The sequence below is a fragment of the Carcharhinus amblyrhynchos genome, chromosome 17 (assembly GCF_965287045.1).
Source record: "Carcharhinus amblyrhynchos chromosome 17, sCarAmb.v2.hapA, whole genome shotgun sequence".
In the NCBI taxonomy this organism is placed as follows: Eukaryota; Metazoa; Chordata; class Chondrichthyes; order Carcharhiniformes; family Carcharhinidae; genus Carcharhinus; species Carcharhinus amblyrhynchos.
This window is the reverse complement of record NC_137340.1, coordinates 26,926,889-26,954,615: the sequence shown is the minus strand read 5'-3', so window position 1 is coordinate 26,954,615 and position 27,727 is coordinate 26,926,889. Positions and strand designations below refer to the sequence as shown.

Sequence of the window (27,727 nt, the reverse complement as noted above, 5' to 3'; positions counted from 1 at the left end):
CACAGGTCAGGAGTGTGATACAGTACTCCCCATTTGCATGCATGAGTGCAGCTCCGCCAACACTCAAGAAGCTTGATATGATCTACTTAATTGGCAATCCATCCACCACGTTAAATGATCATTCCTCCACAACCAGCTAGATCACTACAGCAACTCACCAAGGCTCTTTCAATGTACTTTCCCAGCCCCTCGGACTCGAACACCTAGAAAAAGGACAGCAGACTCAAGGAAACATCAACATATGTAATGTGTCCTCCAAGTCCCACACCACCCTGACTTGGAAACACTGTTCTTTCACTGTTGTCAGATCAAAATTTTGGAACTTCCTCTCATAGAGCACGTTGGGTGTACCTGTGCCACATGGACTATAGCTGTTCAAGAAGGGGGCTCACCACCACCTTCTCATTGGCAATATGGATAAGCAATCAAGCCAACCTAGTGATGCTCATATCCCATGAACAAAAAATAAATGAAACTTTAAGAAATAAGAAGAAAACCTACCCAAAAAAGCCCTAAAAAGATACAAATAAAACACAATATATTTTTAAGAGATCTTTTCCTTGGAACTTGTTTGCTTCTGTTCTAAGTGGACGTAATTATTTCAGGAGTGAATAAGGAAGGTGTTCCCTGCATATTTGTTGTCCAATTTTAGTTTTTGTACATTGCATCAGCCCTTTGACACAAATGATGTAATGATCTCAATCTTTCAATGCCAGGTGGACACAAGTGCAACGTTGCATGCTCCACTTGCACCATGTGGGAAGCAGCCAGTGGTGTCACACATGCAGTAGTACCATGAAAATGAATTATGCAACCAATACATCAATAATGTTGATGTGAAATACTTCATGAAGTTTGAAATTTCAGTCATGAGATTTTTAATTCAAGTCTTGGATCATACTTTAAAATGGGATTCACGTAGGCTTAAATGACACATGTACAATTTTGGGTTTCCTGCGGCTCACATTGCATTTTTCTGTGAATTGAAATCCAATCCACATACAACCAAGGTCTGGTTAAGGATTTTGCATTGTCCTGAAATGTACTCTTTCATTTCTGATAATTAATTTTAGTCCACTTTGATCGATTTTGATTGTGCAATTAAACTACATTTGAGACTTCTATATCAATTTGGAGATCAGGTGAAAATTTGATAATATTCCCTGTCATTTTCGTTGGAAAAACTCATAGGTTAGAAAAATTTCAAATAATTAGAGATTTATGTCACTAATACTTGCAATAAATGAAATGGCCTCAGATCAGACTTACAAGCTAATAGGGGAACAACACATGTGAACACAAGAAGAAATTTAACTAAGTATGTGATTTGAATAAGTATTTGTGATTTAAACGATGTATTTTGAATGTTTAAAATGTATTTAAGTTGCATGTTAAAGAAGTCTGTACACATCAGCCAAAAGCAGGTTACTGCGAAGCCTAATGGGATAAGGGACATATTCAGGTGAATCATATTTTTTAGAACAATGAAACTACAGAATGTGCAAGTTCTTATCAATGAAAGTTAATAGCAGTAGGTTCTCAGAGCCCCTTATGAATAGGGTGTTCACACTGTCCAGATTATGCAGATCTAAGAATGTACATCTGTCTGGTTCGGCTATTGAAGTAAGCAAGAGTTACTGGGAACATTAACTTTGACCAATGTAGCTAAGTGTCAGGGGTTGCTCAGCAATAGGGGAAGTAGCATCAGCTATAGAGGGAGGAAGCATCCAGATTCTACAAACCAATGAAATTCCATGAGATCAGAGGGTAAAATGCAATTGGCTAAAAAATATGACAGGTATTAGCAATGATTGATTTGTATTGAAAATAACTGGTTCATTACTAATGGAAGGCAGGAAATGTAAACTTGAGAAATGTATAATTGACCTGTCTGATACATTGTAACCTCAGTGGTATTGGAATGCTCAAGACCTTCTCCTGTATTAAGGCATTGGACTGCCCAGTGCTCATTCTCCCATCGATCGTTGGTCAATAAACGTCTTTAACTGGGGCACTGGCTTTCGTAAGTCTATATATTGGCTTTGGTGATACCTAGCCTTCAGAGAACCCCACAACAATTTCACTTAATATTTTTCCTATTCATATGTATTTCATGTCTCCATTTGTTGGGAAAATAAATGATGAGCCGAATGGTGATTTTTAATATTGTATATTGCAGATATTGTACATTGCTTGAAGTGACAGGATGAAGGTTTTCACAAGATGACACTGTGGGGACAGCTGGATGGGATTATTACAGGCGAGGAGCTTGCACTGCTTGTATGGAACCATTGCAGTCGGGAAATAAACAGCAAATCAAAATTTGCATGTCCTTAGATATGCAAAGAATGTATAATTTGGGTTATACATTTTGCTGACATTTATTTAGTTTAATTCCCCATTAATGTATCAATACACAAAAAAAACAAAGAAATACTCGCTATATGCAATTTTTTCGGAAAGATTTTGCATGACGGGACTTTTTTCCAGATGGATGGAGAGGATGTTGAGTAACACCTAAAATCTCTAGTGGAGTTCTGTACGTGGAACTATTTTTCCCAAACCACAATATATCAGTAGGGTTCTGAGCCTGAGCATTTTGCGAACTCTTGCCAGGCATTTTGGGGAAACGTCTGCAGAAAGGGCGTTCTGTTTCCTGATTACCCCGGTAAGATGTCTGATATGTGGTAAAACCAAATCTACCACTTATTTCACATGGGTTCCCACGATCCCATAGTTCATAGGTGTGATCAGTCTGTTTTTTTATAGCGGGTTCCTCTTGCTGCTGGCCCTGTAAAAGACAACATAACACAAAATTCAAACTTGGAAAGCTAAGACAACAGAAACAAATTCATCTTTTCATTACATACTGATCCTGGCGAGAATACTGAAAGGGAGCAGAAACGTGGCGCAAATAGAGAACATAATCTTGTATACTTATTAATAACCAGCTATGTCACTTTCTGAATAGCCTGAGGGCAGTTTGATTACTTAATCAAACTGCCCTCAGGCTATTCAGAAAGTCACTGTATAGGCATTCAAAAATTAATGAAATTAATAAACATGACTAGAGTGAAAGAACAGCAGCTAAACACTGCTCTCTCTTTGCTTTGCTTCCAGTCAATGCTTCGCAAAACCTTTTTCTGTTGTGACCCTGTGTCAATGCTTCACACTTTTCACACTCGTGCAATACCAGAGTGAAAATTATTTGGGGGGATAGATCGAGCAGATTGGGGGTTCAAACAGCAGGAATAAAGGCTCAAAAATCATCTAAGATACATCTAAGTTTGTTGTATCAGCCAGCAGGTCTCAGAGCTTATTCTTCTTACAAAGAAATCACACACGTTTAAAGGGGCCGTTTCCAAGACAGTTAAATATGAGTTTCTACTCCACAGTCACCATTGCTGCCTTGGAGTTAGCAATCCCAATTGCTCTTCCCCTATCCCAATGAGGAGTTATGTTCCACAGTTGGGGACCTCTGCTTTAAGCTGATCAACTTTTATATTTACGTGTTCCAAAAACAATTTCTTGAAATGAAATGAAGTTGATTTTCAAACTTATTCTTATAAAATTCAGTACTTGCCTTCACCAGTTGCTATTCATGAGTAAACTGTTCATTCTTAGATATGACAATCTTTTGCAGTGGCCACAAGTAATGAAATCCCTTTTGACAACAGCTCATTTTGTCTTCTGCTACTAATATTAATGGTGATAAAGTAACAAATTATGCAGGTATTTAGCATCCACTGAGTGCCTTAACAGCTCTAATAGCATTCATAAAAGCTACAGTATCCACCAAAATAGCTTCCACGGGTATTGTCTATTAGCACAGGAGTCACATGCGAAAGAAAGCATTGGCCATCAGTGGGTATTCTAGTCAAAGATATTCTGGCTGGTAATCTTTGGGTTAACATGTTAAATCAGAATTGAAGCTCTCCCTGGTGCCAATGCTGTGTTCCAAATGACAATATTATACGGCCCAGAAGAAATTTTGTAACATCTTGAAGTCACCAGGATATATGACTACAAATAGTGTCATACAATACTGAGGGCTTTGTCGTGGCCAGCATTCTCTTGCAAACAAAATGGTCAATGAAAGAAAAAAATAAGTGCGGAAGTTGCCATCACAAGGAAACTTGATTAAAAGTGGATTATTATTATGAATATAAGAATTGACAAATGAGTTTACAGCTGTGGGAACTTGGTACAGTGAGCACTTTTGCGTACAAGTGGGAGCACAATTGTAAAATTCTGGCAGCAAAAGTTGAACTTTATATTGCTCCACGGCTGCTTTTAACAGGCAAAACTGAGCTTTAGGAGAGATGAAGTGAGTAAAAACAGTTAAGTATCCAACTAAGTATGCAAAATGTAATCTTACAATTACTCCATTTTTCATGGCAAGGTGGCAAACAATAAGAGTGCATGGAAGAATAGGTATCAGCCTTAGGAAGTCTTGACAATCCTGTGACTCTTAAAGGAATTTCCTTAATGTGTAACGGAAACGATCAACAACAAATAGCAACAATGGGCAGTCATATAATGCTTTTAACATAAAAATTGTCCCAAGGTGCTTCACAGAGACATAAATAAAAACTGGATGCTATGGAGATATTAGGAAAGATGATCAAAAGCTTTGTCAAGAAGCTGGATTTTATGTAGTGCCTTAAAGAAGGTGAAGAGACAGAGAGGTTTAGGCAGGAAATTTCAAAGAGTAAGGCAGGCCTAGATGTCTTAAGGCACAGCCCAATGGTAGGAAGAACGGTTGTACAAGAGGTCAAATTAGAAAAACTCAGTTTTGTGAGCCTTGTAGAGCTGGAAAAGGTTACAAAAGAAGCCTAGTGGGATGCCTGGCCTTTATCTCAAGGGGACTGGAATAAAGTCAGAAGTTAATGCTTCAGTTATACAGAGCCTTAGCCAATTCCCATGTTGAATACCAGATCAATTTGGGTCAGAGGGCAGGATTTCAGTCACGCTGAAGGCAATCCCCTGAGGCGTATTCATCAGCAACAACAGCCAGTGAACAATGCAAATTGCCATTTACTTCAGCAGGACCAGAAAATCCTGCCAGCAGCAAACGGCAAGCACCTTCACTGTTGGAAAACGCCCATGAGGGGCCAGAATCTCAGGAAAGATATGTTGGCCTTGAAGCAGGTTCAGTGCAAGTCCTCCTCTAAGATACTGGGGTCATTAGATTAATTTTTCAGATTGGTTCCATAAACTCATTGTATTCCTTGAGTTTAGAAAAATGACGTAATTGAATTTGTGGAAAGGTGGTGTAATAGTAATGCCACTAGGCTAATAACACAGATGCAAAAACAGAAAATGCTGGAAAATCTCAGCAGGTCTGACAGCATCTGTGAAAAGAGAATAGAGCTAACATTTTGAGTCCAGATGACCCCTCATCAGAGCTGAAGGCAAAGAAAATAGGACAAGGTTTTTCACTGTAAATGTGGGAGGGTACTTGACAAAGATGTCATAGATAAAAGGATAAATGGAATGTAAATGGTGATGATCATGGCTGAGAAGGGTGCTGATAGCAACCCATTCAGAGAACAGTACAGAAACAGATCCTTTGGCCCACCAAGTCTGCCTCTCTAATCTAATATTTTCTTGCCTCTATGTGGTCCACATCCTTTTATTCCCTGTCTATACATTTATCTATCTGATGCCTCTTGAACATTTTTATAGAATCTGCTCCACCAGCTCTTTCAGCAGCACGTTTCAGGTATTCACCACCCTTTGTGGGAAAAACTTGCTCCTTACATCTCTTTTAAACTTTCCCCCCCTCTCACCTTCAACCTATCCCCCCGAGTAATTGATCCTTTTACCCTGAGAAAAAGACTCTGACTATCCACTCTATGACAAGATATCACCGATGGCCAACCTTTCTCTCTTGAGCAACGATGCCCATTTAGTTCTGGATCTACTCTCAGGCTGCTGGATTTGCTTACTAATTTTTTTAAGAATGTAAGTTCTGCTTGAAGAGTTTACTGAATTTCATGATGCCATCACTGTTCACATGGAGACAAAGGGATCTCCTGCATTTGCACCCTTTGACAGGGTCTGCTACAACAGCCATCATGCTCAACCTGACATAAAATTTCCAACAATGTTTGTCTCAACTGACTGTCTATAGAATTCTTTTGCTCAGCGTTTTACTTTAAAGTCACAAATTTGTGAAATTCTGGTTTTTGCTTGTCTTTAGCTGGGCTTAAAAAGTTACTATTCTTCGAGTGTAATATTCAATTAATCACTTATATATTTTGTTGAAGCGTGCTCTGAGTGTTAAGGTGCCAAATTGGGGATGAGGTTTTTAATGACAGCCTTTTTACAAACTGAACTTCAACTCTGAATTTTTAAAAGCTTTCTCAGGACTCTCTGTAGCCTTGAATTTAAAACAAATTAGCTCACAATTACTAGATCTGCTCATTCGACTCTGGGATTAGAAGCTGGACTTCTAAAGGAGATTCAATGGCATCTTCTGCTTCAGTAAACAATGTTAAATATCTGCTTCCAGTCTCCAAGAATCAGTTTGAAGCATTTTCTTGGCAATTCTTCCTCTGCACTCATGCTTTTGGTGCTTCTTTTCAGGATAGGTTGCTGTGCTAAATTTTTTGTCAGCCTTCCAGCATTTTAGTTTCCCTCTGCATTTTCTGTGAGGCCTTGGGTTATTCCACAAGATATCACCATGTTGTAGGATGCTGATTACAGTTCAGTCAGTCTGAAGCAGTCTTCATAGCCATACATAGGCTGACTGTAAGTCTTTACTGATTCTTTATAATAAAAATGTACAAACTAGGAGATGTCTCATTGCTTGCTGGTGCACAAGCTCTATCCAACCCTAGACTGATCTCAGGTGCAGGCCATGTGCTCTCTTACATCACTGTGGGCTGTATTGTACTCAGTCCCACATTAAACTTATATATGCAACTCTTATACTGCATGATGTACCCATCCAATTTTCTTTTTAAATCATTCATTACCTCTGCTTTCACCACCTTTGTAGACAGAGTGTTCCGCATGTGAGTGTGTGTATGTGTTCATATAGGTAGTTTTCATTTTTTTATGGACTTTTAGGTCCTAAGGGATATTCTTTTGCATGGAATCCTAGGCTGTAAGGAAAGTTACCGTTACCTATTATATGGGGGCAATTTTACCATTTTGATTTTAAGTGCTGAATCTGGGCACAATTCAGATCCGACTTGGAAATCTGTTCTCAGGCCCCCATTTGCACTTAGCCTGAAAAAAAATCACGAGTCTGAATCATGTTGTGGGTGGGGCTTATCATGCCCAAAATGCTGCTGCTCCAATCAGAGCCTTCAACTGCGCATGCATAGTGAAAAAAAAATCCCCCTCGTCACCAACTGCCCACAGTGGCAGCAGACTCCACCTTCCTCCCCCCCACTGATTGCCTGCAGTGGCAGCGGACACCCCCTGCTCCTGACCGACCCCCCCCACCGACCACAGAACAATCAGGCCTCTCTCCCCTCCCCCCACTGGACAGCAATCTGGCCCTCCTCCTCCCCTTCCCCCCCACCCCAACCAGAGAATGATCGGGCCTCCCTCCTCCCCCCCCCACCCCCACCCCCAAGAGAATCATCTGGCCTCCCTCTACCCCTACCACCACCAGAGAATGATCGGGCCTCCCTCCTCCCAGCCACCAGCGAATGATCAGGCCTTCCCGCCCCACCACCACAGGTGCACCTGACCTGCCTCCTCTCCTTCACCAGAGAGCCATCTGTCCCATCACCGATCTGAGTCAGAGAGCCACTGGAGGCTCTGAACTTACCTCTTCAGAAGCTGAAGCACCTGAAACAGATCTTTGCTGAGCATGTCTGTTTCGCGCCGAATCTGAACAGGCGAACATGATGGCAAAGGGGGAATGCCGGTAAGTTTGGGTGTCCAGCTCATCATGTCAATTTAAATGCATGCAAATACATTTAAACTGATGTCGCGTCCGTTTCAGGCGTGGTTCCGATCGCGGCCATTTTCGGGCTTTGGTAAACTGGGAACTTGCGTGGACATGAGCACGGATTGCACTATTCGTCTCATGCCCAACTTTACCAAGTTTTTGCACCTAGAAACGGGCACAATGCAATGGTAAAATTGGGCTGTATGTGATTAAAACTGCTTGTGCCAGCCAAACACACAGGAACAGAATGACTTTATTGATGACTTGGAAGAGGGGGCTGAAGAGTGGGTTAGTAAATTTGCTGATGACACCAAGATTGGTGGAGTAGTGGATGAGGTGGAGGGCTCTTGTAGGCTGCAAAGAGACATTGATGGGATGCAGAGCTGAGCCGAAAAGTGGCAGATGGAGTTTAACCCTGATAAGTGCGAAGTGATTCACTTTGATAGGACAAACTTGAATGCAGATTACAGGGTCAACAGCAGGGTTCTGAGAATGTGGAAGAAGAGAGAGATCTTGGGGTTCATATTCACAGATCTCTGAAGGTTGCCACTCAAGTGGATAGAGCCATGAAGAAGGCTTATAGTATGTTAGCATTTATTAACAGGGGGTTTGAGTTTAAGAGCCGTGGGGTTATGCTGCAATTGTGCAGGACCTTGGTGAGACCACATTTGGAATATTGTGTGCAGTTCTGGTCACCTCACTATAAGGAGGATATGGAAGCATTGAAGAGAGTGCAGAGTGCAGAGGAGATTTACCAGGATGCTGCCTGGTTTGGAAGGTAGGTCTTCTGAGGAAAGGTTGAGGGAGCTGAGGCTTTTCTCTTTAGAGCGGAGGAGGATGGGAGTTTATAAGATGATGAAGGGGATAGATAGAGTGGACGTTCAGAGACTATTTCCTCGGGTGGATGTAGCTGTTACTAGGGGGCAAAACTATAAGGTTCATGGTGGGAGATATAAGAGGGATGTCCGAGGTAGGTTCTTTACTCAGAGAGTGGCTGGGGTGTGGAATGCACTGCCTGCTGTGATAGTGGAGTCAAAGACTTTAGGAACTTTCAAGCAGTTATTGGATAGGCACATGAAGTACATACATAGGGAGTGGGAAAGCCTGATCTTGGGTCAGACATAGCTCGGCAAAACATAAGGACCAAAGGGCCTGTACTGTGCTATACTGTTCTATATTCTAGAATGTGAGAAGGCCTGTAGCAAAGGATACAGAAACCCCTCTTTTCTGAGACTATTAAAACAAAATAGATTAATAGATTAATTTATATATCAAAGTTATCACAATATGCCTCACTTAAATGCTATACGAAGGTATTATCTGTAAAAGCACATGTATAATCATTTTTGAACAAGCATTATAGATTTAAACTATCTTTTCATATTTTCTTGTGAGCTTTGGCCAACAAACAATTTACCCCTGGCATAATGGGAAATAAGCTTAATTAGATAGACTGCATTCTTTTGGAAGAATGAAGCACAGAGCATATAACCTATTATCAGGGGCAGGCCAAGCAACTACAAGCTACTAAGGTTTTTGAAATGAATAGAAAGATTCAGCTTCTAGCTACAATGGATAGATGTATTCAGCCTCCACTGATATAATGCACAGAAAACAGATAAGGAAGATGATTTCTTTCTTGTTCCCAGGACTGCAGGTGTTAGGAGCAACCCTTGAACCCAATGGATTTACATAATGTGGAGATGCCAGCATTGGACTAGGGTGGGTACAGTAAGAAGTCTCACAACACCAGGTTAAAGTCCAACAGGTTTATTTGGTAGCACAAGTTTTCGGACTGCTGCTCCTTGAGCAGGTCAATGACTCACCTGATGAAGGAGCAGCACTCCAAAAGCTAGTGCTACCAAATAAACCTGTTGGGTTTTAACCTGGTGTTATGGATTTGCATAGGTAAAGTTACTAGGCAACAGGGAAAAAACCTCTGGGGTTCGTTGACGAAGCATTCCTAATTCTGCTAGAAGGTAGAATGCTATTGGCTGAAGTAAATGAAGTGCATTAGTATAATTGGACTGTCCAGCTTGGATGGCAGGTTGGGTGAGAGGATCAAATTTCCAGTCATGTCAATCTTACGTGATGTAATGTCAGAGAGATGTTAGAGTCTTCTGACCATCTCTCTCCCAATGCGTATTGGTCAAATAAAGAACATCTTTAACTGCATACTGTCTTTCGCAAGTCTTTGTATTTGCTGAGATCGGCTGAATATAAGACCTTTCAATTGGATGCCCCGAGGAAATCCCCTTACAAGGTCCCTCCAAGAGATAAGACATTGAAGTCTGGAGATAAATTTGAACAAGGATGGACGTAAGAAACATTATGTAATGGCGTGAGGCCCAAATGAAATGTACCTGGTTAGTCAAAAAAGGCACGTAAGTGATCAACAAGGCTGGAAATGACTGAAAAGAGGAGAGGTTAATTGATCAAGAGTTAGGATAGAAGAGACCCTCCTGATCAGATCTGCCAGATGGAGAATAAAATCATCACTTAAGGAAGACAGCATCATAGTTGTGAAAGAATTGCAAGCTATGAGTTATGAGAATGAAAGTAGTTGTATGTTTTCAAGAAGCAGTTAGATAAAGCACTTAAGGTGAAGGGTATCAAAGGTTATGGGGTGGGCAGAGAAGATGAATCAGGCTATTGAGTTGGATGATAAGCCATGGTGATGATAAGTGCCAGAGCAGGCTTGAAGGGCTGAATAGCCTCTCCTCTTCTAAGGTTGAAATTAAAAGTAAGGCTCGTCAAATACCTTCCAATTTTTAAAAATGTATTTGTGAAAAGTGGGCATCACTGCCAGCATTTATTGCCCATTCCTAATTGCCCTCGAGAAGGTGGTGATAAGCTGCCTTCTTAAACTGCTGCAGTCTGTGAAATGTGGGTATATCCATAGTGCTGTGGGTGGGTGCGGTGGGGGGGGGGGGGGGGGGGGGGGGTGGGTAGTTCCAGGTTGTTGACCCCGTGACATGGTGGCACAGTGGTTAGCACTGCTGTTTCATGGTGCCGGGGCCCAGGTTCGATTCCCGGCTTGGGTCACTGTCTACATGGATTTCCTCTGGGTGTTCTGGTTTCCTCCCACAGTCCAAAGATGTGTGGGTTAGGTGGATTGCCCCTTGGTGTCAAGGGGACTAGCTAGGGTGAGTGTGTGGGGTTATGGGGATAGGGCCTGGGTGGGATCATGGTTACTGCAAACTCAATGGGCTGAATAGCCTCCTTCTGCACTATAGGATTCTATAATTCAATGACAGTGAATATTTCAAAGTCAGGATGGTGAGTGACTGCCTAGTTTATTAAGTTTTAATAATTTTATACTTAATAAGTCTTTCTGACTTGTCACAAGTAGAGTCAGCCTCACAGTTGACCTTTTTTTGCCAGGCACAAATACAATAAATTGGATTTAACAGAAGAAACCTGGAGTATATACATTAGTTTCAGTAAATAACTCATAGCAAAAAGACTTCCTGCTGGCATTCCCATCCTTAATTGCACTTGAACAGGTGATGGTATACCACCAGTTCAAAGCAGTGCAGTCTGTGTGATGGAGAAGCTCCTACAGTAGAATGAGGAAAGGAGATGCAGGATTTTGACCCAACAAGGATGAAGGAATGAGATATATTTCCAAGTCAGAATATTGTGTGACTTGAAGAGAAACATGGGAACCGGTGGTATACCCTTGCTGCTGCTGTCCTTATAAGCAGTGGAAGTCACAAGATTTGAAGGTAAAAAAGGCAAAAAAGCTGCAGCACATTGCTATGATGCATCTTGTAGATGGTACACATGGCAGCCACCGTACACTAAATCAAGCAGTTTTATTCTGGTTGTATTGGGCGCAGTCTTACTGGCCGCTCATGCCATGCTCCTGCTGCAGTGAAGTCAGAGAATTTGGCATCCAACCAAACCTCCATTCACTGCAGTGGGATGGGAAAATCTCACCAGCATGAACAGCTGTAATATTTCAGCCATTGCATTTTGTGAGTTGAAGCTGCACTCATCCAAGTAAGTGAAAAAGTATTCCAACATACTCCTGATTTTGCCTTGTAAATGGTGGAAAGGCTTTGAGGTTTGAGGAGGTTAATCTCTTGCTGTAAAATACCTAACTTTTCACCTGCTCTTGTAACCACAATATTTATTTGACCAGTCCAGTTAAGTTTGTGGTTAAAGGTGACTCCTAGGATGCTGATTGTGGGGATTCAGCAATGGCAATATCACTGATAACAAGGGGAGTTGGTTTGACTTTCTCATTAGATTGGTCAATGCCTGGCATATGTGTGGTGTGGGTCTGTTACTTGTCACAACTCAGCCCAAGCCCGAATGGAACATGGGTGTCAACGGCAAGGTCAGCATTTGTTACCTATTCTTAAGTGAGTGGTCTGCCATGCCACTTCAGAGGGCAGTTAAAAGTCAACCACATTCCTGTGAATCTGGAGTTACCTGTAGGCCAGAACAGGCAAGGATGGCAGATTTCCTCCTATAAAGGACATTGGTGAACAAGATTTTTTTTTACAGCAATCACTAGTAGTTTCATGGTCACTCAGTGAAATTTTCAATTTCAGATTTATTAACTGACTTCAAATTCCACCAGGAGCCATGGTGGAATTTGAACCCATGTGTCCAGAGAATAAGCCTGATTTCTGGATTACTGGTACGAGGGCTTGCCAGGGCTCCATAATTGTTTGGAATTGGGAAGATCCTGGACAAGTAATCCAGAGACTCAGGATAATGCTCTGACATTTGGGTTCAAATCCCACCATGGCTTCTGGTGGAATTTGAATTCAATGGATAACTCTGGAAATGAAAGTCTCAGTGAAGGTAGCTATGAAACTCCTCGCAATTGTCAGAAAAAATCCATCTGATTCTTTAAAGAAATGCCCTCCTTAACTGGTCTGGCCCGGCCCACATCTGACTCCAGACTCACAACAACGTGGTTGACTCTTAACTGTCCTCTGAAATGGCCTAACAGGCCACTCACTTAGGGATGGATAACAACTGCTGGTCTTGCCAGTGATACCCATATCCCATGAAAATCCTGTTGGTTGAACAGTACATTTTAAGGGTGACAATTTAATACACTTTTTCATTAGTGGCCATCTCTCCTCATGGCCAGCTGGAACTAGAAATTTGCCAATCATATGATTGGCTAGCAGCTCCCAGAAACAGGACTTCCTCCCAGATGAGGGCAGAAGTTGTACCACTAGCCAATTCATAGCCCTAAAGTTGTTAAATTGGCTCAGGTTTCCCAGTCAAACAGAGGCAGGCTTGTTCCTGATTTTTGAGCTGGAGGTGAAGCCATCCTTCACCACTGTATAAAATTCATTCATTAATCCAAAAGAAGGAACTGCTTGAACAGGTTGACCTTGCTGCAAAAAAATGTTGCACCTGTTATTATGACATGCTTTCTTACCTTCTCATTAGCATTATTTAATGATGGTAATTTTACATTTAACTTGCTTGGAGAAAAATTCTGTTTTTGGCTTGTGTTATATTTGTTTATGGTAGATTCAGGCTTGCTACAAAATCGGGATTCTTGCGTATTTGGATGGTAAAACTGAAAAAAAAACATGTATGACTTCTCTTGATAACTAATCACTTCCAAGTCAATATGCAAAATGTGAAATAGAGCATACTTACACCAAAACTCAATAAAATTTTATAACTGGCATATCAAAATTATGGATGTTCTACTTTTATACAAGATGAGCCTATATGCAGCAGTGTCTGTAAAAGACCCCCTTAGTTTCAAATCATAAGAGGTTCAATATTTGTTTTATTCATTTAAAAATAAAGTCAAAAAACCTATTTTTTTGAGCCAAAGATAATGTGAAAGTAAAATGTTCTTCTTTCATGAGTGAGGCTAACCAACTAATGGAATTAATTGGTAGTAGATTGTAAGGATCAACTTAAGATATTGGCTCTGAAAAATCCTTTTTATGACGATAAAGTCAATGTAATTGTCAAATGGGCAGCTCGCTATGCAGCTTCAGGAACTTAATTCTGTCATATGGACTGACTATTCAACTTGCTCAATCCTCTGAGCTTCAGTACTATTCACTGTTACAAAAAGTATGCTAGGAAAATCCTGACTCCTTCAAATGCAGCAGAGGGTGATCAACTGGCCCGTATCCCCTTAGAGGATAGGGACTGTTCCATATCCCGTCAGGTACATCTTTTGTCCCATATTTCTAAGACACTGAGTGGGAGACTGATCTTGGAAGTCCCAGGATGAGATTGAGTGATTGAGTGGACTGCAAGTGAGTCAGCTAAGGGAGTTTACTGAGCGCAAATTGGCTGCCATGTGTCTTACCTTACGAAACTGACTTAAGAACATAAGAAATAGGAGCAGGAGTAGGCCACCTAGTCCCTTGAGCCTGCCCCGCCATTCAATAAGATCATGGCTGATCTTGTAGTGGTTCAGTTCCACTTATCTGCTTGCTCCCCATAACCCTTAATTCCCTTATTGATCAGAAATCTATCTACCTATGACTTAAACATATTCAACGAGGTAGCCTCCACCGCGTCAATGGGCAGAGAATTCCAGAGATTCACTACCCTCTGAGAGAAGAAGTTCCTCCTCAATTCATTTCTAAACTGACTCCCCCTTATTTTGAGGCTGTGCCCTCTAGTTCTTGTTTCCTTTCTAAGTGGAAAGAATCTCTCTGCCTCCACCCTATCCAGCCCCTTCATTATCTTATATGTCTCTAAATAACATATTTATTTATTTTGTCATATAAATATAATACTCACCCCTCAGCCTTCTAAACTCCAATGAGTACAGGCCCAATCTACTCAATCTCTCTTCATAAGCTAACCCCCTCATCTCCGGTATCAACCTGGTGAACCTTCTCTGCACCGCCTCTAAGCCAATATATCCTTTCGCAAATAAGGGGACCAAAATTGCACACTGTACTCTGTACAATTGCAGCAAGACCTCCCTGCTTCTATATTCTATCCCCCTCGCGATAAAGGCCAACATTCCATTTGCCTTCTTGATCACCTGCTGCACCTGCAAACTGACTTTTTGTGATTCATGCACAAGGACCCCCAGGTCCCTCTGCACAGTAGCATGTTGTAATTTATCACTATTTAAATAATAGTGTATTTCATTTTAATTTCTTTCAAAGTGGATTACCTCACACTTGCCAATGTTATACTCCATCTGCCAGATCCTCGCCCACTCACTCAGCCTATGCAAATCTCTCTGCAGACGTTCCGCGTCCTCCACGCAATTTGCTTTCCCACTCATCTTTGTGTCATCAGCAAACTTTGTTACCCTACACTTGGTCCCCTCCTCCAGATCATCTATGTATATGGTAAACAGTTGAGGCCCCAGCACCAATCCCTGCAGCACACCACCAGTCATCAACTGCCAACCAGAAAAGCATCCATTTATTCCAATTCTCTGCTTCCTGTTAGATAGCCAATACTCAATCCACGCTAACACTTCACCCCCAACTCTGTGTACTTTAATCTTCTGCAGCAACCTTTTGTGAGGCATCTTATTGAACACCTTCTGGAAATCTAAAAACACCACATCCACCGGTTTCCCTCTGTCAACCGCACTCGTTACATCTTCACAAAAATCCAGTAAGTTCGGTCAAACATGACTTTGAAGGACAAAATTCCATTTGCCTCCTCAATTACCTGCTGCACCTCCAAACTAACTTTTTGCGTTTCATGCATAAGGACATCCAGGTCCCTCTGCACAGCAGCATGCTGCAAAATTTTAACTATTTAAATAATAGTCCATTTTGCTGGCATCCCTACCAAAATGGATAATTTCACATTTACCAACATTATACTCCATCTGCCAGACCCTTGCCCACTCAGTTAAACTCTCTATATCCCTCTGCAGACTTTCAGTATCCTCTGCACACTTTACTCTACCACTCATCCTGTCATTAAGATGACACTCATCTTAGTGTCACCTGCAAACTTTGACACACTACATTTGGTACCCAACTCCAAATCATCTGTGTAAATTGTAAACAGTTGTGGTCCCAACACTGATCCCTGAGGCACACCATGAGTCACTGATCACCTGCCAGAAAAACACCCGTCTATCCCAACTCTTTGAATCATAGAATCATAGAACCCTACAGTGCTTTTTGTTGGTTAATCAATCCTCTATTCCATGCTAATACATTACCTATAACACTGTGCATCTTTATCTTATGCAGCAGCCTTTTGTGCAGCATCTTGTTGAATGCCTCCTGAAAATCCAGATAGATCACATCCACCAGTTCCCTGTTGTCCACCGCACTTGCAATGTCTTCAAAGAATTCCAGTAAATTAGTTAAACATGACCTGCCTTTCACAAACCCACGCTGTGTTTGCCCAATGGGACAAATTTTATCCAGATGTCTCGCTATTTCTTCCTTGATGATAGATTCAGGTATTTTCCCCACAACAGAAGTTAAGCTAACTGGCCTATAGTTACCCACCTTTTGTTTATCTCCTTTTTTAAACAATGGCATCACATTTGCTGTTTTCCAATCTGCCGGAACTACCCCAGGGTCCAGTGAATTTTTGTAAATTACCATGAGCATATTTGCTATTTTTCCCACCATCTCTTTCCTTACCTTCCTGTCTGTCCTTCTGAAAAGTCTGGTACTCCTTGATATTTAACTCCCAGTCATGACCACCCTGCAACCATGTCTCTGTAATGGCCACTAAATCATATTCATTTGTGATGATTTGTGCCGTCAACTCATTTACCTTGTTTCAAATGGTACGAGCATTAGGTAAAGTGCCATTATGCTATTTTTATACCTTCTTTTTGAATCCTAATAGCTCCATTAATAACATATCCTGAGTTCTCCTTCCATTTAACTTTTTCATAATTTTCCATGTAGTTGAACCCACCTTTCCACATGCTAACCTACTGCTTTGCTTCCCATTAACTATTATCCTTCCCTTTCCCCTCTCTGGCTAGTTGGACATCCACTGAATTTAACTTTATACCTTCTAAAAAAATGCCCAGATCTATCCTTTTTTGATTTGAAATGGATAACCTTACACTTACTTATATTAAAATTCATTTGCCATAGCTTGGCCCATTCACCCAATCTATCAAGGTCCCACTGGAGTTTTATGTTGTCCTCAACATTATCTATAATGCTGCCCAATTTGGGTCCTCTGCAAATTTGTATATTTGACTTTTTATGCCATTATCTAATTCATTAATGAATGTTGTAAATAATTGAGGCTCTAAAACAGATCCCTGCAGGATTCCATTAGTCACATCTTCCCAATTTGACTACCTACTCATTGCTACAGCTCTATATTTCCGGTGTTCAATCAACTTCCTAACTATGTCAGCAATCTACCATGGACTTACACCTTAACAAACATTTTCTTGTGCGGGACTTTATCAAAAGCTTTCTGGAAGCCCATATAAACGACATCCATCGACTTGCCTCTGTCCATCGTCTTTGTCACTTCAAAGAATTCTGTGAGTTTTGTCAGGCATGACCTACGTTTCGTGAATCCATGCTGACTCTCCCCGATTAACTGAAATTTCTTAAGGTGATTAATTATCCCATCCTTAATTAATGACCCCAATAATTTCCCCACCACAGATGTTAGGCTAACTGGTCTGTAATTCCCTGATTTCCCACTGGATCTTTCTTAAAGAGCAAGTGACATGATAAAATAAACGAGCTTCTAGTCGATAGTCTATGGCTGTGGAAAGATGATGAAAGGAGACATCATAGAGCTCGATCAAAGTGTAGTGAGACTGCTGGAGAGAGGTTGCCAGATGAACCTGAAGCTGAATAAGGAAAAGTCTGCAACTCAAGATGACTGAAGTCACAGGTTATGTGTTAATAGCAAAAAGAGTTTATTCCGATCCTGGTAAGGTGAGAGTAATAGCAGAGATGCAGCAAGCAAAAGATGTAAAGGCAGTACAATGATTTATTGGATTTGTGAACTACCTAGCAAAGTTTTTGCCCAATTTTTCTTCAGAGTGTGAGGCTCTGTACAAGCTCACTGCAAAGATGTTCAGTGGAATTGAGACACAGAATAAGTAGCAGTTGCCAATCGCATCAAACAACTACTGATGACAATGCCAACAAGGTACTGTAATGCCAAAAATGAAGTCACCCTGCAGTGTGATCCCTGCAGTGCGAAAGGAAAGGTGGTGACATAGTGGCAATGACGGTCAACGAGTAATCCAGAGACCAAGGCTAACTCTCTGAGCATGCGCGTTAGAAACCCACCTAGCAGTTAATGGAATTTAAATTTAGTTAACAAATCTGAAATTTAAATAATAGCAAGTCTCAGTGATATTGACCATGAAACCATTGTCAATTGTCATTGAAACTCATTTGGTTCACTAATGTTTTCTAGGGGAGAATATCTGTTGTCCTTACCTGACCTGATTTGGTTACATGTAAGTCCAGACCCACAGTGGTTGATTTTTAAATGCCCTCTAAAATGACCTAGCAAACTACTCAGTTTTATCAAACTGCTACAAAAAAAATGAAACCAAGCTGTTATGACCAGCACCTGGACAAAGTCCCCTAATTTGTTAGCTTCCTGAAAGAGATCTCAATTTTGTTAAGCTCCCATGTAAAAAGGAATGAGTTTTATTCAACTCACTCAGTTGGTTGCAACAAGATTAATTTAAAATGGATCCTCTCCCCACTTCCTTTCCCAGTCAAAATGTATTGATTTTTTAGAAGCAGCCAATTTAACCAAGCTTTCTTGAGCCAAAAAAATTGTAACTTTATGAGTTACTAAAAACCTGAGGAAAATAATAAAAATGCAACAGATACATGCACACACTGATTAGAAACTAAGAATCCAAATAGGATTTAAATAAGTACACAAATCAGTCCTTGGGTTGTCCGTGAGGCTTGGATTGCAGCTGTTAAGTTGAGGGATTTCAGTAGAGTTGACTTTGGTAATTTAGCAGTTAATTTTGGAGACATGGGATTCTTAAACTTGTAATTTAAGAAAGAAAGACTGAAAATTGTCACTAAAACCATTGTGGTATTTCTCAGAAGATTAATGCCTCTACTTTCTCAGGAAGCAAAGGAAATTTGGCATGTCTCACTAATTTTTTAGATGAACCATAGAAAGCATTCTCTGGTGTGTCACAGTTTGGTATAGCTCTTCCTCTGTCCAAGACTGCAAGAAACAAAGAGTCGTGAACGAAGCCCAGTCCATCACACAAACCAGCCTTCCATCCTTATGTCTACACTTCCCACTACCTCAAAAGCAGCCAGCATAATCAAGGACCCCATGCACCCTGAATGTACTCTCTTCCACCTTCTTCCATTGGGAAGAAGATACGAAAGTCTGAAGACACATACCAAGACTCAAGAACAGCTTCTTCCCTGCTGCCATCCAACTTTTGAATGGACCTACCTCATACTGAGTTGGTCTTCCTCTACATCCTAGTTATGACTGTAACACTGCATTCTGCACTCTCTCCTTCCTTTCTCTACGTACTTTGTCTGTATAGCGCACAAGAAACAATACTTTTCACTGCGTACTAATACATGTGACAATAGTAAATCAAAATGTAGGCAAAGCGACGAAAATCTGCGCTAAAAACGCCCATCTTAAAATGACATGGATTGTAACTTCATTTTGTAATATATTTTTGTTCGCTTATTTCGATCAATTCTCTTACCCATTGACCATCATTTTTCGTGCTTGGGTTACAATTCCTTCCTTTAGGCATCCCCTTCCAGAACCCGTTGCTAGTTTAGATAATAGTTGAAATAGTTTTCAAGGCAACATCGCTTCCTTCCGCTCGTAACAAGTAGATCAAATAATAGTAAACAAATGTTAAGTAATATAAACAATAAGTAGCAAACTGTAATCAGCTTAGATACTAAAGTTCCTAAACTCATCCTGCTCAGTCCTACCGTTTGCTTTGGTTTGAATTTAAGGTTCAGCTTGAATAGTTTACAGAAGCCATAGGAAAACAAGACACGCCCTCCATAACGAGCACCATCCAGCTTCTTTCTGGAGAGCGCTCCCAGGAAAGAAATATTCCTTTCTGAACCATCCCATCAAACTAATTTTTTTATTTGAAAAATCAATGACTGCATGACATAACTGAGTGCAGATTGAACAATGCTATCCTCAATTATGTCCGACACTCTTGTTTTTGAATTATTTAAAATTTGGATCTGAAGCTGTGCATTTACAACTCTGAAGCTTTAGAAAATTGCAGTGGGAGTTCTGTGCCAGTGATGCTTATGTTCCGAATATGAGTGCTTTGCAACAATGTCTTATTCTGTTGCTAAAATTAATCTATGTGCTGCCCCGTCCTTTCAGAATAATAAGCCTAAAAGGTGGGATTAGGCACATCATGACGTCAAAAAAGACTCGTTACTTCCATTATTTTATAGTTTTGCGAATGTGACATTAAAAACATCATTTAAGAAAAATATAGGCAACTCCTGTGTGATGGAAGTATACTCAATTCTCTCAGTTGGCTGTGACGTGAAACGTCAATTATTGCCCTTGAAAAGTTTTCATTCAAGTATTATCGCTACTGTTTGTAGTACATTTATTATAACTACCAGCTGTTGTGATCAACATTCGTAATAGCCATTGGATCGGAAAATGTGTCCTGGAAACGAAGAGTTACAGAAATACAATGAATCAGAGACTCACCGGGGCATTGGTCCAATGAAGTATTGAACTTTTAATGAAATATTGCAGCACTTATTTATTAAGGTACCGCATGAAACATTTTGATCCGACACAAAGCAACAAGGGTTCGCAAATTGTGGGTTGTCACTCCAATTGGGGTCGCAGAAACAGCAAATAGAGCTGTGAGAAATCAAATCACGTTAATTTTATGGTGTTCAAATTGCGGCAATGAATTGCTGGGCAAAGAGCAAGACGTGGACGACAAACACACCACATGTCTTGATGCTGGTTTCTGGGGATTGCTTTTTTTTTCTCGTTATGTTTGCAGCCAAACAAACGTCTTTCAAAAGTCACGCCTATCAACCAGTGTAAATATAGATCATTTTAATAATCGAGGGCAATGTGCCATACACAATTGTTAGGGTCATTGGGCGTGGTCAATGTATACAATAGTAGAATTTTACTTTAAAAATACTTTCATGTTTGATGTATTATTTTCTGAGCTATAGTATGCAAATTTTAATAATTATATATTGAATGTTACTATGCTACTTTATGCTGTTTTATTTTTGTTGACATCTGGGACTTCGTTAAAATGGGGTCTTATCAGAAAATAGTTTGGGATGCATTAATGCATTGGGATAGGATTTCTCAAACTTTTCTAGCCACAAAACACTTTTGACCTCCCAAGAGTACTGACGGAACCCCTGAGAAACAATCTAATTATGCTGAGGAGCTAAACTACAAAAAACTGTTTGCTTTGCGCGCTAGGTACAAATATAATATGCAAAGACAAATTTATGAAAGTATTTTCTGCACGTATACATTTAGTATAATTAAAAGGTTCTCTTATTCAACTAATGCTTAATTCTTGTCATTTTTAATGGGAGGAGTGATGCTGCGTTTTTTGCTCACAAATTTATTTAATATTAAGAATGCTGTTGGAGAGCTGGATTCTCAAATCAGACACTTATACACATGCAAAAGAAGCACCCACACATTCAATTCTCCCATACCTTCCCTTCTCACACTCACCTCTCTGTCACACTCTCTCCTACACACACACCCTCACACAAAATACACACTCTTATCTCTAACAAACACACTCCCATTTCCTTCTCTCACATACACAACCTCCCTCACGTAAACATTTTCACCTCTTCGTCACTCACACTCACATCTCCTTTCTCACACACACAATCTCTCTTACATAAACATTTTCACCTCTTCCTCACACAGATTTTCCCTTTCATGTACACTCACACTCACCCCGCCCCCTCGCAGACACACACACTCACACCGCTCTCTGTTGCTGTGGTTGCTTCCACTCTGCTGCTAAAAGAGAAAATGTTGGAGAATCTCAGCAGGTTTAGCAGCATCTGTGAGGAGAGAAAAGAGCTGACGTTTTGAGTCCAGATGACTCTTTGTCAAAGCTGCCTAACCCAGTTTGGGAAACACTGAACTAGAGTAGGAATTTCTAACTTCTAACAAACCCATATAACCAGGATTCCCAGTGCCCAACTGCATGTGCATTTTGGGTGCTGCTGCAATACTCAAGTCAGCTTACATTAACACTGCAATGAAGTTCCTTTGAAAATCCCCTAGTCGACTGTTCTGGTACAGTGAGGGAGAATTTAGCAGAGCCAATCCACCTGACCAGCACATTTTTTTGGATTGTGGAAAGAAACTGGAGCACCCAGAGCAAATACACATAGATACAGGGAGAACATGCAAGCTCCACAGAGACAGTGACCCAAACTGGGAATTGAACCCAGGACCCTGGCACGGTGAGGCAGCAGTGCCAACCATTGCGCCACTGTGCCACCCTTATTGACACAGAGTGAACAACCAGTCCTGGCGAATGGGCCAGGAACTGGCAAATGGAATTTAATGTTGGCAAGTGTGAGGTGGTCCACTTTGGTAGGAATAATGGTAGGAAGGATTATTACTTACGTGGCGAAAAACTGCAGCAGGCGACAGTGCAGAGGGACCTCGGGGTCCTTGTGCATGAGTCGCAAAAACCCAGCCTGCAGGTGCAGCAGGTGGTCAGGAAGGCGAATGGGATGCTGGCCTTCATAGCGAGGGGGATTGAATATAAAAGTAGGGAGGTCTTGCTGCGGCTATATAGGACATTGGTGAGGCCGCAGCTGGAGTACTGTATGCAGTTTTGGGCGCCGTACTTACGCAAGGATATTTTGGCCTTGGAGGGAGTGCAGAGGAGGTTTACTAGGCTGATGCTGGAGTTGAGGGGGTTGAGCTATGAGGAGAGGCTGAATAAACTAGGCTTGTACTCGTTAGAGTTTAGAAGAATGAGGGGAGATCTCATTGAGACGTATAAGATGATGAATGGGATGGATAGGATAGAGGTGGAAAGACTCTTCCCGCTCAGAAAGGACAGTAGGACTAGGGGGCACAGCCTCAAGATAAAGGGGGGGGTGGTTTAGAACAGAGTTGAGGAAGAACTTCTTAAATCTCTGGAATTCTCTGCCCGTTGAAGTGGTGGAGGCTACCTCGCTAAATATTTTTAAGACGCGGGTTGATGGGTTTTTGATAAGAGAGGGGATTAAGGGTTATGGGGAGAGGGCGGGAATGTGGAACTGAGCCACGACAGATCAGCCATGATCTTATTGAATGGCGGGGCAGGCTCGAAGGGCTAGATGGCCTACTCCTGCTCCTATTTCTTATGTTATGTTCTTATAAATGAAGTATGTAATGGGTAGCCAACGCAGGGTGCAGTTCTATTCAGGGAGATGCCTGATCTTCAATGGAGGAAGAACAGAGAGAAGGCTGCTGCTGTTGTGAAATATTGGGGTCTTAGAAAAAGTTCATAGGAGAACAACTAGGAGGATCCTGAGCTAAAAAGGCCTTAGCTATCATGATGATTTGGTGCTCTTTACTTTAGAAGATATATTCTTAATTGAAATATTTCAAACAACAATTGGGCTCAACTCTGCCTGTTTAAACAAACTATTTGAATTACAAGTGACTAAACATCAAAAAGTAATTAATAGGGAATGGTGCTTTGTGACACCTTGAAATTATTGAAGTTATATAATGACAAGTGTTTATTTAAATAGGTTAAGGAAAACAACAGGTCATGCTGTAAGCTACACTAGCATTTCCTTCATCTTTCTGTATGTTAATATGTTCAAGCTGTTTTCTCTTGTTCTCTTCCTTTTCTGTCAACCAGTAATGAAATTTTAATATTTTTTCCATTTGGTCCTTTGATTTCTCCAATATCTTCCCACTTTCTTAATGGTGTCCTAAGTTTGCAAACCAAAGAATGAGCCTACAGCAATCCTCTGTATCTCTTTTTGTTCTCACAAGTTCTTTAGGAGTAGCAATCCCAACTTCTCTATTAATTTACTTCTCCAGTCCATCCTGCCCAGTACAAACATTGGAAGATGATCTCACCAACTTCCTTTCCTTACCAATTACCTCATTCGTCTTTTCATTCATTAATTCTGCCATGGATAAACAATCACTATCCCTTCACATTTCCCTTGAGAACACTTGTACACAAGGCCACTGCCATCAATGATCTTCTTTCATCACACAGTTTTACAGCACATAAAGAGGCCCTTCAGCAAATCGTGTATGTCAGCCATCAAACACCCATTTTCCAGCACTTGTAGCCTTGTTTGCTATGGCATTTCAAGTGCTCATCCCAATGCTTCTTAAATGTTATGAGGGTTCTCACCTCAACCGTACTTTCAGGCAGTGAGTTCCAGATTTCCACCACCCTCTCAAGTCCCTTTTAAACCTCCTGTTCCTTACATAAATCTATGCCCCCTGGTTATTGAACTCTCTAATAAGGGAAAATGTTTCTTCCTATCCAAACTATGTCCCTCATAATTTTGTGCAACTCAGTGAGGATCCCTCCCCCCCACCTCCCCCAGCCTTCTCTGCTCTAAGAAGAACCCCAGCCAAAGCAACCTCTTTTCATAGCTGAAATGCTCCAGACCAGGCAACATCCTGGTGCATCTCCTCTGCACCCTTTCTAGTTCAATCACATCTTTCCTGAAATGTGATGACCAGAACTGCACACAATACTCTAGCTAACAAGTGGCCTAACAAGTGCTTTCTATGGCTCCATCATAATCTCTATGCTCGTATAGATTATTGCATTAACAATCTGGCTTTAACAGAAGTTTGTCTCATGGGTGACCACATTGTTTCCCTCATTGAAGATTCTCTGCCTGGCTAGACTGAGATGATTCATTTACCATAGTGCTGATGTAGCCCTTGTACAGTAAGAAGTCTCACAACACCAGGTTAAAGTCCAACCAGTTTATTTGATAGTAATCCCACAAGCTTTCGGAAATGCTGTTCCTTTGTCAGGAACAGTGAAGGAACAGCGCTTCCAAAAGCTTGTGGGATTACTATCAAATAAACTGGTTGGACTTTAACCTGGTATTGTAAGACTTCCTACTGTGTTTACCCAGTCAAATGCCAGCATCACTACATCGTAGCCCTTATAACCAGGTCTCTTCCACCCCAATGGCACCTTCATCTTGTTCCATTCCTTTCAACACATCTTGAATATCCTCAGGGTGTAGGTGAGACCACACCTAAAGTACTGTGTATAATTTTGGTCTCTTTTTTAAGGAAGGCTTCCATCAGAAGCAGTTTAGAGAAAGTTCACTATATTCGATTCCTGGGATAAAGGGGCTGTTTTATGAGGAAAAGTTGAGCAGGTTTCGCTAAACTGATTGGAGTTTAGAAAAATAAAAGGAGGTTCAATTGAAATATATAGATCAAAATGCTGGAAACCCTTTGTTAACAGCATTATGGGTGTACCTACACAACATGGTTCAATAAAGCAGCTCACGACACCTAAGAACATAAGAAATAGGAGCAGAAGTAGGCCATCTAGCCCTTCGAGCCTGCCCCACCATTCAATAAGATCATGGCTGATCTGAAGTGGATCAGTTCCACTTTCCCACTTTCTCCCCATAACCCTTAATTCCCTTGCCTATCAGAAAACTATCTACCCGTGAATTAAATATATTCAACGAGGTAGCCTCCACCACATCAAAGGGCAGAGAATTCCAGAGATTCACCATCCTTTGAGTGAAGAAGTTCCTCCTCAACTCCGTTCTAAACTGCCCTCCCCCCTTATTTTCAGGGCGTGCCCTCTAGTTCTGTTTTCCTTTCTAAGCGGAAAGAATCTCTCTATCTCTCTACCTCTACCCCATCTAGCCCCTTCATTATCTTGTAAGTCTCTATAAGATCCTCCCTCAGCCTTCTAAACTCCGAGTACAGGCCCAGTCTATTCAATCTCTCCTCATAAGCTACTTTGCACAGACAGTTAGAAATGGGCAATAAATGCTGTTGTAGCCAGTCACACCAGATCCCATGAATGAATAAGAAAAAAGAGGTGCTTGACAAGATTTGTTGCTGAGAGGATGTTTCTCTCCATGATGTTTCTCTCTATTACTTACAAGGCAAAAAACTGCAGCAGGCGACAGTGCAGAGGGACCTCGGGATCCTTGTGCATGAGTCGCAAAAACCCAGCTTGCAGGTGCAGCAGGTGGTCAGGAAGGCAAATGGGATGCTGGCCTTCATAGCGAGGGGGATTGAATATAAAAGTAGGGAGGTCTTGCTGCAGCTGTATAGGGCATTGGTGAGGCCGCAGCTGGAGTACTGTGTGCAGTTTTGGGCGCTGCACCTGCGCAAAGATATTTTGGCCTTGGAGGGAGTGCAGAGGAGGTTTACTAGGCTGATGCCGGAGTTGGGGGTTGAGCTATGAGGAGAGGCTGAATAAACTGGGCTTGTACTCGTTAGAGTTTAGAAGAATGAGGGGAGATCTCATTGAGACGTATAAGATGATGAATGGGATGGATAGGATAGAGGTGGAAAGACTCTTCCCGCTCAAAAAAGACAATAGGACTAGGGGGCACAGCCTCAAGATAAAAGGGGGGCGGTTTAGAACAGAGTTGAGGAGGAACTTCTTCACTCAAAGGGTGGTGAATCTCTGGAATTCTCTGCCCGTTGAAGTGGTGGAGGCTGCCTCGCTAAATATTTTTAAGACGCGGGTTGATGGGTTTTTGATAGGAGAGGGGATTAAGGGTTATGGGGAGAGGGCGGGCAAGTGGAACTGAGCAGCGACAGATCAGCCATGATCTTATTGAATGGCGGGGCAGGCTCGAAGGGCTGGATGGCCTACTCCTGCTCCTATTTCTTATGTTCTTATGAAAGCTAGAACTAGGGGACACAGTTTCTGAATAGGGGATCTCCCATTTAAGACAGAAATGAGGAATTTCTCTTCTCAGAGGATCATTAATCTTTGGAATCATACGTCTGGAAAGCAGTAGAGGCTGGATCATTTGAATATATTGAAGGCCGACAGGTTTTTTGATCTACAAGCATGTAGGATTACAGAAGGCAGGCAGGAAAATAGACAATGATCCGATTAGCCTTCGCCTGATTGAAGGGGAAAATGCTCTACTTTTGTTCCTTTCTTATGTTCTGATACTTCTGTGCCAAACAGAGGGAAGCATCAATATAGGGGTGGCATCTTTCCAATGGGATGTTAAAGCACCTGTCCTCTAAGGAGAGAGGAGAGAATTGGGGGGGGGGAGAGGCGGTGGCGTGGTGGGGAAGCGAGTAGGTGAGGCGGGGGGGGGGGGGGGCGGGGGACAGGAGTACAAACCTACTCTCAGCTCCTTGCTGTGAGTTCCTCCTCTCTGACAGCATGGTGGCACAGTAGTTAGCATTGCTGTCCCACAGCATCCGGGATCCGGGTTTGATTCTCAGCTCAGGTCACGGTCTGTGCAGAACCTGCACCTTCTGCTCTACATCTGTGCAGAGTTTGCACGTTTTTCTCCATGTGTCCGCATAGCCTGTACACATCCTCCCACTGCCTTATGTGGGTGTCCTCCCATAGTCCGAAAGACGTGCTGGTTAGGAGCAGCAGCCTTGCTAAATTCTCCCTCAGTGTAACCCGAACAGGCGCCGGAGTGTGGCGACTTGGGGATTTTTCACAGTAACTTCATTGCAGTGTTAATGCAAGCCTACTTGTGACACTAACCAAGATATTAAAAAGAAACAAACTGGCGCGCGGATCTGCAAAGCTGTTGAAGGGAGTGGAATTCGAATAAACGATGTATAAGTAATAGATCTGAGCACCTTGAACCGAGCTGAGTACAGCCTCCTAGCTCCTCCTCCCCTCCGACCGTTACTGACGGAACCTTG

General features: G+C 41.6%; 1 protein-coding gene across 3 annotated transcripts; it reads right to left on the bottom strand.

The window, feature by feature from the left end:
* Positions 1–518: 518 nt before the first annotated feature.
* On the bottom strand, positions 519–27,727 carry LOC145354204 (uncharacterized). 3 transcript variants are annotated; one of them, XM_080205281.1, is made up of 6 exons: positions 27,662–27,727; positions 20,458–20,507; positions 19,557–19,678; positions 18,975–19,048; positions 13,323–13,466; positions 519–2,791 (listed from the first exon to the last, which is right to left on the bottom strand). In XM_080205281.1, exons 3-6 carry the CDS (start codon positions 19,558–19,560, stop codon positions 2,441–2,443), a joined length of 573 nt encoding a protein of 190 aa, XP_080061407.1. In that variant the 5' UTR covers positions 19,561–19,678; positions 20,458–20,507; positions 27,662–27,727; the 3' UTR covers positions 519–2,440. The 3 variants fall into 3 exon arrangements, with proteins under 3 accessions (XP_080061407.1, XP_080061408.1, XP_080061409.1); XM_080205282.1 differs by lacking the exon at positions 18,975–19,048 and having other exon boundaries at positions 524–2,791; positions 27,662–27,721; XM_080205283.1 differs by lacking the exons at positions 18,975–19,048; positions 20,458–20,507; positions 27,662–27,727 and having other exon boundaries at positions 524–2,791; positions 19,557–20,426.